This window comes from Apodemus sylvaticus, chromosome 21, assembly GCF_947179515.1.
Source record: "Apodemus sylvaticus chromosome 21, mApoSyl1.1, whole genome shotgun sequence".
Classification (NCBI taxonomy): domain Eukaryota; kingdom Metazoa; phylum Chordata; class Mammalia; order Rodentia; family Muridae; genus Apodemus; species Apodemus sylvaticus.
Window position 1 is genome coordinate 35,888,746 of NC_067492.1, and position 15,832 is coordinate 35,904,577.

At 52.9% G+C, this 15,832-nt stretch overlaps 1 protein-coding gene across 2 annotated transcripts in view; it reads right to left on the bottom strand.

The window, feature by feature from the left end:
- Positions 1-15,832, bottom strand: part of Cpne2 (copine 2) — a 39,629-nt gene that overhangs the window by 727 nt on the left and 23,070 nt on the right. The window contains exons 9-15 of one of the 2 annotated variants that reach the window (XM_052167155.1): positions 15,407-15,493; positions 14,348-14,407; positions 13,589-13,722; positions 11,540-11,594; positions 8,041-8,092; positions 6,731-6,864; positions 856-1,089 (exon numbers count right to left, since the gene is read on the bottom strand). In XM_052167155.1, coding sequence (XP_052023115.1) covers positions 856-1,089; positions 6,731-6,864; positions 8,041-8,092; positions 11,540-11,594; positions 13,589-13,722; positions 14,348-14,407; positions 15,407-15,493 — 756 coding nt within the window. Of the gene's footprint in view, positions 1-855; positions 1,093-6,730; positions 6,865-8,040; positions 8,093-11,539; positions 11,595-13,588; positions 13,723-14,347; positions 14,408-15,406; positions 15,494-15,832 lie in introns of both variants that reach the window. The other variant, XM_052167154.1, reaches the window with a different exon arrangement.

The window sequence follows — 15,832 nt, forward strand, 5'->3', positions numbered from 1 at the left end:
ATTTTCTGACCAGCAATCTGGCTATGAGAAGCATCAGAGAATGGTCACTACTGAGCAGCCACAGGAAGGTGTCAAGTCGCTGTCTCATATAGCAACAGATGACCAACGTCTCACATTTGTCCTAGGAAGCCAGAGGAAGGAACAAAATCATCCTAGACAGATGCATGGTGACCACTGGGCCACCACTTGCCAGGGCTGGTTCCCAGGATTTAAGACCTGGCATCTCCATAGGCTTTAGCTGAGGGAACTGAGGCTTGGTAAGGTCATAGCTTGCCTAAGACCATGCAGGGCGTTACTGATCCCATCCATAGGAGTTAGAACCTAGGCTGGCCTTACATAGGTGCCACCCAAAAGTCCTGGGTCCATCCAAAAGACAGCATCTCAAGACTGTTCTGTAAACCCTGGCCCGCTCACAGGTCTTCTCAGTAAGGCCAGAGCCACTTCCAGGAAGAGGCTGGCTACCACCATATATCATCTGCATATTTGGGGGAAGAAAGCCAGGCTAACAGGAGACATTTCTCAGCTTTCATTTTCCCACCTGAAAAATAAGGGGCTGGTAGAGGAAAGGGCAGGAAGCCCCAGTTCTGGGCCTTGGCTTCTACCGCAGCCTGTCTCAACGTTTTGCCTTCCCCGGGACACTACCTAGAGCCATAATCTGGATTAGGTCCCACTCCTGGGTTCCTTTGACTCGTGGAAATAAATCCACAAGTGACGGTGTCACAGTGGCCTTATCTTGGGCAAGAGTGACGACAGCACCTGACTCATCGTGGGTCCTCAGAAACTAACAGTCTAAGGGGGAGGAGTCTGAGACCATGAGCTCTGTTACAGACCCTCCCAACCTGGGCCCACACTCACATTGCGGAACTCTCGGAAGGGCACGAACTGCACAATGTCTCGGGCCGCCTCCTCGCCTGTATGTGAGCGCAGTCTCCGGTTGTCCCCATCTAGAAACTCCATGGCTGCAAAGTCAGCATTGCCCACGCCCACAATGATGATGGACATGGGCAGCTTGGAGGCCTGCACCACGGCGTGCCGCGTCTCCTCCATGTCACTGATGACCCCGTCGGTGATGATGAGGAGGATGAAGTACTGCTGTAAGGAGGAGTGGGCCAAGTGATGGGGGGAGAGTGCGGCCTCACACCCCTCCCTTCCAAATCCTCAAGGCCTGAAGGAGGCCCTGTCCACACCCTGGACATTGCTGACTCCCGTTCTGAGTCTGGGCTCCAGGCTCCAGGCGGGCTCTGCCAGTCACTCTGCAGCACAGCTTTGGCCACTAAGACTTAATCCGCTGAGACTTTCATCATCTCTAACCTAACAGTTACTGCTCGGAGCTGGCATGCCAGCCGCCTGACAAGCCCGGACTTGCACAGGAACACATTCTAGCCTACACAGTCTTTCTGGCTGGCCCACCTCCTCTGTCTTTGAGGGGCAGGGACACTTGTGCCCTGCTAGCTCCAGACTTGGCATAGAAGGATACACCCGCAGGGGCAAAGCATAGGTCATGTGGGCCATCACTTCTGAGATGTGGATCAGGGATCGGGTCTAGGTTATAGCGTGGTCACACCACGGCACAGTTTGCCCTGTGTCTTCCTGTTATCCTCTATTTATGGCAAATGACACCAAACTTCCATTAGCGAGGTGTGTTTCTTTATGAATTATTTCAGCTACATTACACTGAACAGGAGAAATCAAAGGAGAAAGTGCACACAGGATGACTTGATACGGAGAAGGTAGGTGATTGACAGGAAATTGTCAGGACAGTCCAACAAGTGGGCCTCAGAGACGGAGGTGACTGGCACTTTACTTTCACCCAGTGCTGTCCTGGCCATCTGGTGGCCCTGTTCAGAGGAATCCAGTGTTCTGCCCTATCCAATGAGATTAAACACATGAGCCTTGTGCTGATTCACCATTGGGGGCTCTGTCTTCTGATTCTGTCCTCTGACCCCTAATTGCCTAAAGAAAAATCACGAAGCTAAGGGAGGGCAGAGGTGACCCAGGTGGGCATGGAGTCGCCTTCTTAGCTGGCAAAGCTGTTCAGCTTGTGGACAATACAAACCCAACCTCCACAATATCCTGTCTGACTCTTCTGTCCCAAAGTACACACTACAGGTCCGGGTATGGTGAGCTTGTGCAGACACTGGCTCCACCCTCCATACCCCCAGCTCCAAGACTGTGCCTTTAAGAGACCAATCCCCTGGCTGGGGATACTTGTTGCCATGGAGACTGAGCCTGAACCCAGCAGTAGAGAGCTGCTGCTGGCAGCCCCTAGCCCTGGTTTTACCAATCCTAGACCCTTTCCCTGCCATTGCCAATCATTGTTTTAGGGTCGCTTCCCTAGCCAGCTTTTATCCACATTAACCCCACCCACCAGGCAGTCCAGGGCAAAATTCCTGGGACTTCAGCTGGCAGAAAGAAGGGCGGAAAGAGGCCTGACACTGAGGAAAGATTTAACTGGCTGCTCTATCAAAGGTAGCACTTGTCTTCGAGCCCCGTCCAGCTAGGACACATGCCCCCACCTCCCTGTGGTCGTCTTGTTCTTTGTTGTAGTCTAGTGCCTTCCTTCCCAGGGATGTGAGTGTGGAAACACAGAGCCTGGGTTCCTGTAAGACTGCAGGTATAGCAGGAAGGGCCAGGCACGCCTGAAAACATGACCTTTCGCAGATAACCTAACTGCGAGTCTGGCTTAGAGGACACCAAACGGCTCAAAGGGCTTGTACGACATGTTAAGGTAACTGGCAGGTTCTGGCTCATGCCCAAGTCTGCTTGACTACAAAGTTGGGGTTCTTCCCATGCTGTTCTTCTCTGCCACCCAGTGCATAGGTAGCTGGTCACTGAGCCTAGCAGGAAAAGCTTTCTTGTCACCCATTAACCTGGGGTTGGAGAGTCTGAACAACCAGGATTGTGGTCTAGGCAGAGCCAGAGCCGTAGCTATAAATCCTCACTCCTGGGCGCCACAGGCAGCCTTCCACAGGAGGTCCCTCCACACACTCCTCCTTCCTTACCCACACTAGGTGCCCCTGACAGCCCAGCACACATTGTATGTCAGGGGCTTGGCTTCCCATCCAGGTCTCAGAAACCAAGTTCCAGCATATTCAAAGAGCAGAGTGTCTCTTGCCAATTCCAGGCATGCCTCAGGGTGCAAGGACTGCACAGCTGCATCTCCTACCACATCAACGACTGGACTTAGAGGAAATTGGCCTGACCACACAATTCCAGGCAGAGTCTGGGGAAGATGCACTCATCTCCAGGTAATTTCTGAAAAATTGTCTGCTGAGGGCCCTGAGATGGGGCCTGATGCCTTGGCCACCAAGCAGGAATAGGCCACAAACAACAAGGCCAGACTGAACAAAGCAAGGGCACTTTCAAATCACTCGTACCTCATTACCCCCACCCCCACTCCTGCTCCCTCACACAGTGGCTTCCCACTACCTTCAGGAGGAAACCTAGAGTGTCTGATGGCTCTCAAGGTCCTGTGGGAGATAGCCAGCTTTCTCAATCTTGCCCATTCTGTCACAATCTCCTTACATACAACTCCATCAGCTATACCCACATACCAAGACCCCTGGATCTTTGCATATGCTGCTCCCTCTGCTGGGCTGCTACCACCCACAACCACCTGCCCCCCCCAACCCCAAACTCTTAAGAATCTCTCAAGTCTAAGTCTGCACACCTCCTTCTAAGCATCAACCTTTCCTTGTGTCTGCTGTCAGTTAGGTACCACCTATGCAGTCCTGTACTGCAACCCATCACAGTCTTAGGCAGTGATGCTGCATCACTGGGTGGCCTTCCAGCTGACTCCTCTCTAGCCTATAAGCTGGACCTCATCCATCCAAGAATCCTTGGGGTTGCACAGAAAGGCTCAGAAGAGGCACGTGGAACAAATGAATGGAAGGTGCTAGAGACACTACCGCCGGCTCTCCATGTCCTGTGAGGGGACAGGGACAGTAAAGCCACATTATATTCCCCAGCACTAAAAGGGGGCTAAAACAGAAGCATTGGCTAATGCACCAATTACTTCTGTCTACCATGGGTCACCCTGTGCACAGCATTACCAGATGCTAGCCCAAGAGATACCCTCACACGTTCCTACAATCAACACATCTTGTGTGCCAGGCTCCAGGCTGACAACGCACCTGCCATTTGGGTGACTCCCTACGGCGCTAACAGAAGGAAATGCTGTTGTACAGGGGACCAAAACCAACGGTCAGAGTGCTCTAGTAACACAACCAGGAAGTTGGGGAGATGGGGCTTGAACGAGGTCCTTTCTGCTTGAGGTTGAGCCATCCCACAGCCCTACTCACCTCCTCTGGTGGAGAGGGTCAGGGTAGGTGGTAGAAAAGTCTGTCTACTCCTGGACCTCAGAGTAGAAGGGGCAGCAGAGATCCAGGCTCTACCCTCACAACTGGAGGGGCCTGGGCATCATCTGAAGTCACAAGGCCTTAGAGGTAACACCTTGGCCTGGGAAGCCAGGGTGGTGTGAAACGGTGAGTAAAGCCAAATGAACCAGGGTGGATCCCGGAAAGGTTTGAAAAGGTATCTGAGCACAGGTCTCAAGTCCTTTTGCTCAGAACAAAGGTAAGGTTCTCCTTGCTGGAGAATGGGGGGGGGGGATGAGGGGGGAAGGGTGAGGAGGGTGGAAAAAGCCCCTGCAGATCTGGAGTCTCTCAGTCATGAAGCCACTTGTCTCCAAACCCCCACCTCCTCGTCTAGTTGACCCCTGGCTGGCAGCAGGGACAGCAGGAGAGAGGGCCCTGGCACACGGCTGGGATGTTCTCACGTTCCCTGCCCAGATGGTTTCTCCTGAAGAGGAAATCAGGCCTGTCTTCTAGCCCTTATAAGAATTGTGCGGCCAACAATTCTGTTGGCACCGAGCTTGGCACCTCTCAGCGGGTAGTGAAGCTGAAGTCTGCCCCTTACTCTGCCCTACCCAAGCTATCCCATCTCAGCGACCTCGGGATCCAAAGAATAACAAAACAGGATCCCTGGCAGGCCTCACAGAGTTACTGTCCATTCAGGTCTTCTCTTCTGGCATTACCACAGGGCTCCGTGCTCCCACTACATTGTAGGAAATGGGCTTAAAGAAAAGCAGGAAGTTGAGTCCTCAGTTGCCCCAGGCAGGGGGCTAAAGCTGAGAGACTCATCTAATGCGCGACCATACCTCAGTGTTTTGTGTGTATTAGTCCCAGTTTTCAGGGACACAGTTCCCTGTCCTTCAAGGCCTTTTGGAGTGGGGTACTGCAGGATTATCAAATGCTAACCTCCTCAGGCAGTCTGGCTTGTTCCCTCATGACACAAACTGGATACACTGATCTGCTCTGGGTGCGCATAAAGAAATGTAGAGCACATGACTACAATGGCCTCCATCTCCACAGTCTTGTCTGCCTCCAAGACAATTAGACTGGGCCTGGACCGTCCCCGAGCCAGTCCTATGTCCTCTTCTTTCTCAGTTCCCACCCCCACTCCCCTTTTCTCTCTGCTGCTACTTCAGGGATGTCAACCTAGGCTCTTCCAGGAACCAGGCACCTCCCTCCTTTGAACAATCCCACAGCGGTCCCCTTATTCACGGTACAGAGCCTTCCCTTTGGGACAGGCCAGTGGCATGGTCTCACTGACCTAGTCACGGAGCGCTGTGTTCCTGTCACCCATCAGGCACTGTGCCAGGCTTAGAGTCTATAGTGAGGTGAGTACAGAGAGCCCTGGCCCATGTGGCCAAGAGGCTGCTGCTAACTCATAACAGAGGCCAGAAGGACATGGACAGTGTTGGTATTCTGTCTAAGCTCCACCCCACACCTACCTGGCAACAGCCAGGTATGCCCCGCCCCATAGATCTGGCCCACTATAAGAGGGGCTACTTGACCCTCCTCTCTCTCTCCCCCCCCTTCCATCCCACTCTCACCTCTCTGCCCCTTGGGCTCTCCTCCCCTCCCCCCTCTCTCCACGTGGTCATGGCTGGCTTCCACTCTCTACTCTCTCTCTCTCTCTCTAACTTCCAACCTCTACCCTGAATAAACTCTATTCTATACCATGCCTGTGTGTGTGTGTGTGTGTGTGTGTGTGTGGTCCCTCAGGGGGAAGAGGTGCCTGGACAAGGGCCTGCCTGGGCACCCCGTTCCCCCACACCGCTGTGCCACATTTCTCTAAACACCCAATTCTCTTTTTTAAGCCCCTTCAGACAGAGTAGGGCCACGTGGAGAAGACCTTGCAGGGCCAGTGAGTGACCATGCGGTCTGAGGAAAAGCTCTGGCACATGGCCCTGCTGGATGCCCAGCCTGGTGACCTGCCACACCACAGACACTGCAATCTTACTACTGAGCCCTAGGCCGGGGCTTTAGACCTAAAGTCCTCTAAGGCTTTAGATCAAAATGCTCCAAAGGGCCAGCTCCTAAGCCCACTGGGGTCAGACAGTGGCCAGTCCCTCCCCCCTTGGAGACTGTGGTCACAAGTCTCACTTCAAAGACACTTCTCTCTGGAGAAGGGCTCCGGGAAGCGTGTCTTGTCAAACCGGGTTAATCCTGCCTCCTCAGAACCAAATGGAAAGCAACCTATACTATAGAAAGCCTGCCTCTCACCCGGACAGGGAGCCAGGAGAGGTTAAACATCTCCCTCTCTACCCCCACACTGATAGGAAGATAAGAGCACACATCCCAACCTGATTTCCCTCCCCTTGGGCAGAGCGCCACCCGAGGCTAGCCTCATCCCCAGCATGGATGAACCCTTGCTACCTACTTACCGTTGCTGTCTGCTGCTGTGTGGCCTGGGCTGCAAATCTGGCCACATGGTTGACGATAGGGGAGAAGTTTGTAGGGCCATAGAAGCGGATGTGGGGCAGACAGGCTGAGTATGCCTGGGCGATGCCATCCACGCCTGCAGGAGACAACCCGGGTCAGCTGAACACCCCTGCCCCAGTCTGGTGCTGACAGTGTATCTACTTCACGTTCTCCCAGAAAGCCCCTGCCATCATTGGTGTGGCCTCGAAACAGAAAGTTAGTAGTCAAGAAAACAGTAAGGTAGTAGTCAAGAGCCTAACTGTGAACCAGAGAGGCCTGGGTTTAGGCCTTCCTTGCTCCTTTTGCCTGTGGGATGGGGTGAGTGGTTTAAGCTTTCTGAGCCTGTCCGACTGAATAAATGACAAGCAAGGCGCCTGACAGAGAGGTGACAGGGTAGGTATCTGGAGGTCCATCTGGACACTCTTAGCAGCTGCTTTGGTTGGGGATGGGCCTTGCACGGCCCCTTACAAACCAGATGCTCCGTAAAAGCTGCCGTCCTGACCAGTCAATACCCTACAACCCTACGCTCCTGGGCGGAAGACTCCTAGCTAGGGCTGACACGGACCAATCTGAATTTAGACATGTCTTCGAGGACCTGTACTAAACCAGAGCCCAGGGAGCCCAGGATCTCACTTACGGCCAAGAGATGCCCTCTGTGCCCAAATCATGACAACCCTACGGTGACATGAGAGACTTCCTTCTCTGTGGAGTTCATCCTGGCCCAGCCTCAGGAGCTCTCAAAGGGGAATTAATGTCTTTCAGCTCCTCTCTCCTCTCGGTTTCTAAAATGTCTTGAGGTACACGTGTGAAAGGGGTGGCTCCTGCACTCGCTTCCTTCCTTTTCCTTCCCCCTCCCTGCCAGGCCGCCACCCATCTTTGGTCATCAAGGCTCTTCCAAGAGGGGCAGGCAGGAGGTGAGCGCCGCTGTGTAACACTGCCTTCCTGGTCTACACGGGGCTCTGCCATCTGTCCCTCTAATTCTCACCTCTATCCCCATTCACCCAGGAAAATGAGCTAAGCAGGTGCCACACCTCCTTGGGGCAGGTAAGGGTTGGTCAAGACCCAGAGAGATGCAGTCACTTCTACAAGACTTCACAGCCAGGGACAGACAGCAGTTAGCCTTGAGCCCTGGGCTGTATGACTCCACCCTCCACCCTCCTCACGTGTCACTTTAAGTAAGTATGTCACAGATGGGACAGGAAGGACAGAAACTGGAACCCCGTCTCCTCCCCCTCCCTCTGCCTGCTGCTCTGCAGGCTGGGGCCACACTCACCTGAGCAGAAAGGGTTAGTGGGGTTGAAGTTGATCGCGAACTCATGGGACACCTAGAAAGCAGAAGACATGCTGAGAGGCAGCATCCTGCCCCACCCCGAAGCCAGCGCCCTTTGAGGTTTCACTCTCTTACTCTGCCACATCTACGTTATTGGTCCTACATCTACCTGCCTCCCTAACTTTACAACAGGGAAACAAACCGAGACCTTATGAGCCAGTCCACTGTCCTCTGGGGGTAGGGGGTGCATCTAGGCTGCTATGTAACTTCCTTGCCAAGAGACTTCCTAAATGGGACAGAGATGGCCAGGGGCAGTGGGGCCCTAGAACTCTAGGCATGCCCCTGTTCCCTCTCTGCATCTAGGGAACCATTTGTCTGGGCTTGAAGGCTTTTCCAATCTTAGCACCAGGCTAAGCACGGTGCTGGACCGAAGTCTACCTCATACCACTCAGCTAGTCAGGGTTGCCTGACCATCACTCATTGCTAAACTTTAAGGGATCAGACCATACGATGGAGCTGAGTGGGTCACATGCAAGCTGTGCGGATCCTCAAGGGTCTATCCCTGCATCCCTGTCATGAGTCCTGGCTCCTAGTCTGGAGCTGAAGAGTGGGTTTAATGATAAAGAGCATATACTGCTGTTGTAGAGGAGCCGAGTCTAGTTCCCAGTATCTACATATGGTAGCTCACAAGTACAGATGAACTAATGCCCTGGCCTCTGTCAGCACCTACAGTCTCATATCAACCCTCTCCCCCTCTCTCTCTCTCTCTCTCTCTCTCCCTCCCTCTCCATTTCCCTCCCCCTCTCCCTCTCTCTTTCTCTCACACACACACATAATTAAAAATAAAGTAAAAATAAATTAAATATTAAAAAAAAAAAGCTGGGCTGGTGAGATGACTCAGTGGTTAAGAGCACTGACTGCTCTTCCGAAGGTCCTGAGTTCAAATCCCAGCAACCACATGGTGGCTCACAACCATCCATAATGAGATCCGATGCCCTCTTCTGGTGTGTCTAAAGACAGCCACAGTGTACTTACATATAAGAATAAATAAATCTTTAAAAAAAAAAAAAGAAAAAAGAAAAAGAGCTACTAGGTTGGATCCCAAATCCATCCTGTCGCAAACAACGACTTTACACCAACCGTATGCCAGGCCCTAGCACAGCAGGAGAGAACCAGGCACCTCCTCATAGAGAGAGCAATAAATCACTGGTAGCTGTGACAACAGTGCCAAGGTGGGCCAATGAACCAGGGCGGGAGAAGCAAGTGACTGGGTGATGGGCACAGGCAAGGCCCTGAGGTAGAAAGGAAGAGAGGAAGGCAGCTCACAGGACAGGGTTAAGGAGGCAGAATGGTAGAAAGAACGGCTAGGAGGGGCAGGCCTGGTAGTGCAGGCTCTGCAGACTCTGGCAGTGCAGGAGAGGGGACAGAGCATCTGTGGGGTGGTGAGCTGTGACAGGCAGCCTGGTGCCTGGTCGAGCTCAGGCTTAAAACCCCGGTGACCCAGCAGGTGACAGTAGCCTGTAAGGGACATCAGGCGTTTGACCACACTCCTTGGGCCCCTGGCTCCTGTCACGTAGCCACAACCCTCCATAGCTTCCCCTAACCCCATAGAGAGGTCTGTGGACATCAGTCCTGCAGGAGCAGCACCCCAAGTCCTCCCACATGCAGATAAGGTATCCCCAAGTTCTCAGACCAAGCCAATGGGAAGTACCTGTTGTCAGACCCTGACTCACCCCAAAACTGAATATAAGACTCCTATCCAGAAGGAATAAAGGTGTGAGAACTACTCCATCATCTGAGAGCTTCTGTCATAAGAGCTGTATGTAACACCACTGTGACACTTGGGAAGAGATCTGCTCTCCTGAAATGCCACCAGAAGCTCCCCCCTGCACTCCTCACTGGCGACTCGGCCTCTTGTCAGCCTAGCCCAGCCTGATTCAGCGCAGGGCAACAGCAGAGACTGAGGTGGAACCAGCTGCAGCAGCAGAGGCGATAGAGACAACCCTCCCCCCCCCCACACACACACACACATTTCCTGCTCGCACTCTCTCCCCTTTGCCTGAGCCCTCGCACCAGGCCGGACCAGAGATCTCCATGGAAAGCCTCCAGGACGCAGGCCCACAAGCATCTAGATTTGCCTAACCTCACTGCAGTACACTGCTTTAACACCACTGGGTACTTAGCCTGGCCGGGCCCCAGCACCCCCAGAGTTGCCCTGTGACATTTCCAAGGCTTTTGCTCAAGAAAACATCTCATTCAGCTGCATTCTTTGGAAGCTGGCTGGTGTCCTAGCAACAAGCTCTTGCTGGGCCTGGCCACTGGCTCACCCTGCCTGCCTCCCCATGGCATCTATGTTTGTCTAGAGGCCCAGTCTGGGTCCCACAGCATCCTGCCTCACGCTGTGCAGGGCCGGGATATCCATCGTTCATGTGTCAGACCCAGAGCTATTCTGATGCAAGCACAGAGGTAAGCTAAGAGGACGGGAGGCCATACTAATTCCAGAAGATATGTGCAGCATAACAGGGTTAGACCAGAAGGGGGACTGGCAGAACTGGGCATGACATCCCCATTGGCTCCTCCTCTAGGAAACAACAAATTTGGGCATGATCCTTCAATCTATCTGCCTTCTTGGAGCCCAGGCCTGTGGGGGGTAACCTCAGGCAAGTCACATTAAAGTCCTGAGCCTTGGCTGTTCCATCTGTAAAATGGGATATTGTTCAATGGCTCTGGATGCAGAAACTCTCCAGCTCTTTGTGGCCTGTGTTCTCAGTGACCTCCCAGGCCAGGGCACCCAGGGTCTCTCCTGCCATCGGTGAGGTCCTTACCTGCCTTCCACCAAGGCCACCCCGTAGGCATCTACTATTCCTTTTCCCTCCCCTATCTCCTTCCCAGCATCTGAAATCTTCCTGCCCTAGCCCTTCTCCTCCCAGTACTTTGTCTCTTTCACTCCCCCATGTCCACACAGGTCTCCCATTATGTCTATCTACTGGAGTTAGGGAGGCTGAGGGTCCCTTCTCCCCTCCCTGTGACTTAGGTCCTCCCTGAACCCCCTTTGCCAGCCTTCTCCACTGTGAAAGGGGGACCAAGGCTGACTTCTGCAGCCTGTGGTAAGGATGGCGGAGTTTCATGCAAAGCACCCAGGAGCCAGCAAGCTCCGCTTCTAGCCTGCTCTCTTCTCCCGATCTCCATGCCCCGACTTCTCCCTGAGCCGCTCTCCCATGCCCTGACTGTCCTGCATCCCTGGCCAGCTCTGGGTGCCTTGCCTCTCCAGCTCATCCCGAGTTGGATCCTGGCCCTGTAGTAGGGGTCTGTCCCTCTGCTCTGAGTTCTAGACCATCCTCTGCCTGTCTCCTGGCCTCACTCACAGAGGTACACAACTAAGACCCAGGTGCAGTCTGGGCTGAGTGCACGGCAGACAGAACCCTGGAGCTCCGCCCACGCCTGATTTGGTCCCAGCCCCAATCCCACATCAACCAAAGGAGGTGGAATCCATCACACTCACCTTCCAGTCTGGTGGTAACTGGGCCCCAAATCCCAGGGCAGGAAACATCTTATCGCTGACCATACAAAGAGAACATGTAAGATATTTGAGTACCACCACTCCTAACACACACACACAGACACACCTCACGCCACACTCTCCCCTCCTGGTCTACCACCTTATGTACCCCCAGGGGCAGAGAGCAGAAATTCAGCCCTCTAGAATTCCTCACTAAGCCCAAGTCTAAGCCCACTTCTGGATGGTAATTGAATGTGGCCCATCTATACCCAGTGGAAACACTGTTGCTTAATTTTGACCGGTAGCCCCGGAAGCACCCTATAGATCAGCGTGGCTGCAGCCCCTTCAGCAAACATCCAGCTCCAAAGACATCTACATTATAATTCATAACAGTAGCAAAATTACAGTTATGAAGTAGCAACAAAGATAATTAAAGGGTCAAAGCATCAGGAAGGTTGAGAACCACTGCTCTAGATCCTTCTCAAACCAAGACCCTGTTCATTGAGGCAAGGTCACAGTGGAGTGAAATGGACTAGTTCCAAACTTCCTGCTTATAGTTGGGGGGGGAAACACTCCTAAAATCATAACCATGACCTGCCTTCATCACAGCCCCAGAGCCTAGGTTTATCTTCTCCTTCCTGTGCCTATTGTCCACCCCAGCCCTGGCCTCTTGCTTCCTCAAACACATAGGATACCTTATCTCAACTTCAGCCATTATGTTCCATTTGAAATAGCCTTTCCCAAATCCATTGTCCCTAACAAACTTGTATTCATCCTCCAAGGCCCAACCAAAATGGCTACTTCTCTCTGTGGGCCATGGGTAGGTCCCTGAGACCCCACAATGCCTCTCTTCCGTGCTCCCTTGACTTCTGTTTCACACATAAACAGGTGTCTCCAAATCCCAGTGATTTCTTCCAGAAGAACAATATCTTATTTGTCAACTCACGCAACATTTGTATCAGAGACTCTGGCTGCTGTGGAAGAGGAGCTACCAGGGTCCAGGACGGAGCAGGGAGACCAGTTAAAGGGGGTGGGCAGGGGGCTGGAGAGATGGTTCAGTGGTTAGAGCGCTGACTGCTCTTCTAAGGGTCCTTAGTTCAGTTCCCAGCAACCACTTGGTGGCTCACAACCATCTGTAATGAGATCCGATGCTCTCTTCTGGTATGTCTGAAGGCAGCTACAGTATACTCATATAAATAAAATAAATCTTTAATAAAGGGGTGGGAGGGTGATGGGCAGAAGGCAGTGGCTCTAACATGGTGTCCTGAGATCACTGGGGTTTTGCTGAGCCCATGAAGGGCTTGGGTACCCTGGTGGATATTAGGGTCTTCTGCCTGACTGTGAAGTCTTCCTTGCTCTGCCAACTGTATCTTAATGCCTAGAAGCACAGTCATCCCTGAGGCCCTGATCCCCTGAAACTGGGCCATGGAGACTCTAATCCTCATCTCTGTACATTCAGATATGTACTTAACAAAACAGGGTCTCACTCCATAGCCCTGGCTGGCCTAAAACTCACTTTGTAGAACACACTGGCCTTGAACTCGCATAGGTCTGCCTGCCTCTGCCTTCCAAGTACTGGTCAGACACATTATTATTATCATTATCATTATTATTGTTGTTATTATGGTTTTTCAAGACAGGATTTATCTGTATAGCCCTGGCTGTTCTGGAACTCACTCTGTAGACCAGGCTGGACTTGAACTCAAATCCGCCTGCCTCTGGGCAAACACATTATTACGTCCCACCCATGCCTGCATCCCTAGCTGTAAAAGCAGAGACTGCACTGTAGCAGCTGACTTTCATCTCCATCCTAATTCATTTTCTTGCTGGATGGCTGGATGACTGGTACATCGAGTGTAGAAAGATTTCAGTTTGAACGGGGCTTGGCTGGTAAGAGAGTCGGTTGGCAATGTCTCCCATGGGGGATGGATGGGACAATAACTGTGTGAATGCCACTCTTTGCAGATCCCTGGGTCCCTTCTAGCTCTGACAAGCTGAGCTTCCCAGTCTGAAGGGACACCGGCTGACCTTCAGCGTCATCTCCAAGTATACCTGTCGTAGTCCTGAATGATCTGCCCCACTGCCCAGATGGCTGACAAGTATTCATTGGTGCCCATGGGGTTGATATAATGGAGAGAAGAAGGGTCGAGGGGATTCCCGTTGGAGGCTGTGAAGTCTATTCCAACCTGCAGAAAGAGAAAAGGGACCAAGCAGTGTGGCCACCGACCCCAGCACAGCCTCGGGGGAATAGGCGGGTCCAGTGGACCCAGGAAGTGTACTCATCTCCCAGCCCCAATAGTCAAGATAACAACTGAGACAAAACACTACACAGAGCGTCCACACGGAGTGTCCAAGTTCATGGTACTTCTGTCTAGGGGAGGGACAAAGGCGGATGGGTGGAAAATTCCTAAGATGCTTCCAGACAAGACAATGAATGCCGGGTGTGTGAGAGGACCGAAAGCCCCAGGGGAGGATCTCTGAAAAGGTGGGCAAAGAACTGCTAGAAACAGAGGCATAGCTGAAGTGAATGGAAGAAGAAGAAGGAACAACTGGGGGATGGAACCCTCCGGGCCAGTGGCAGGAACCGACCTTTCTTCTCTGTAGAGAAGCAGAGTGGGAGGCCCTGTGTAGCATGCTCAGCCCTGCCCCTCCCCCCAGCCAAGCCTGACTCAGCCACCCACCAGGACAAACTCCCTATGCCCTTGTCTCTGAGGCCAGTTCCATCCCTTGCCCCAAGTCCCTGCTGCTGTGGCAGAGGCCTGAGCCCTGGGGGATGACCCCGGATGGGCTGGTGATGGGGAGGGGCCTTACAGTGAACATGAGCTGGCAGCCTCCCAGGATGTAGTCCAGGAATGAGTAGTTTCGATGTATCTGGAAGAAACGGTGAGTCAGTGGGGCTGTGAATGCCCCGGTAGGAGTTGGTGCTTGTTTCCTGGTGCCTCAGGAGGAAGCCAAAGGGGTCTGATCTTATCACAACAGACTCCAAAGCTCTCAGGCAGAGGCCGTGAGTGCATGAGGACCACTCTAGGCAGGGACCAGCTTCCCAGAGCTAGTCGCACCTGCAAATTAGTCATCCAACAGCGAAAGCCTTCATTCACCCCTGCTGGGCAGCCGCCTCCCTGAGTCCTCCCTGCCTCCCTTGCCAACACACACAGAGTAAGGATTCCCATCCAAGGTCTCCAGAGCAGGTTTACAAAGCTGGGAGACAGCATTTCTGCTGTCAAGGCCTCTGCACCTCTTAGCAAAGCATGTTGGTCTTTCTGAATCAGTAGCGTCCAGATAAATGTAATTAAGCACATTTTTACAGGTGCATCCTTCTCCCATGCCTGCCATGCCTGCCATGCCTGCACTTGGGAAGATGACACGTTCGTGGCCAGCACAGGCAGATCATCTTAAAATTCTGGCTAGACTGAGCGTGATAGTGGTGGCGTGTGCCTTTAATCCCAGCACTTGGGAGGCAGAGGCATGCAGATCTATGAGTTCAAGGCCAGCCTGGTCTACAGACCGAGTTCTAGGATAGCCAGGGCTACCCAGAGAAACCTGTCAACAATAAGAACTAAAGAAATCAGGGCCTGACTGGAAAAACAGACAACATGACCTGGCCACAGTGCTGGCTTCATTTCTACCGGGGAAGCAGCAGCTGCCTGGGTCCTCACAGTCTCACAGTGTCAGCCTCCCCGGAAGAGGGGAGTGGTCCCCTATAGTTCCCCACCTAGAAAACCACCTGGGAAATCATCTCACATCCTTGTGGCTCTGCACAGGGAGGGGAATGGGAGACTATGCTGGCACTCTCTGCTTTTTTGACACACCCATTCTACAGACAAGGAGACTGAGGCCTCTGTGCAGCTCCCAGGAGCATCCTCTGCTCACCTTGCATGATCTCAGAATAATGATGCCGGAGTTCTTGTAGCTTTTCTTCTTCCTCTGCTTCTTGGGGTTGATGCATTCCATCTCCAGCTGGTGCCATGGGAAAGAAGGGAGGGAGGCACAATGGGGAAGTCTTAAGGGCCCCCAAATCCCCTACACAACCTAGACCCAGGGGTAGATGCCTCCCCCAGAAAGGCTCCCTGGGTGGCTGCCTCCAGACCACTTTCCAGGTGCCTAAGCTCTGACTTCATCCACATCCCGAGCCTCGACCCCATAGACAGAGGGAGAAACTGAGGTCAGGGAGGACTGTCTTGTTCAAGGTCATGTAGGCAGAAGTGTGATTCAGTGCCTGTCTGCTTGGTCCAAAGTTCTGGATTTCTTTATAGTCCCTGCTGAGACTCCCAGGGTCATGGCACATTTGTCCATCTT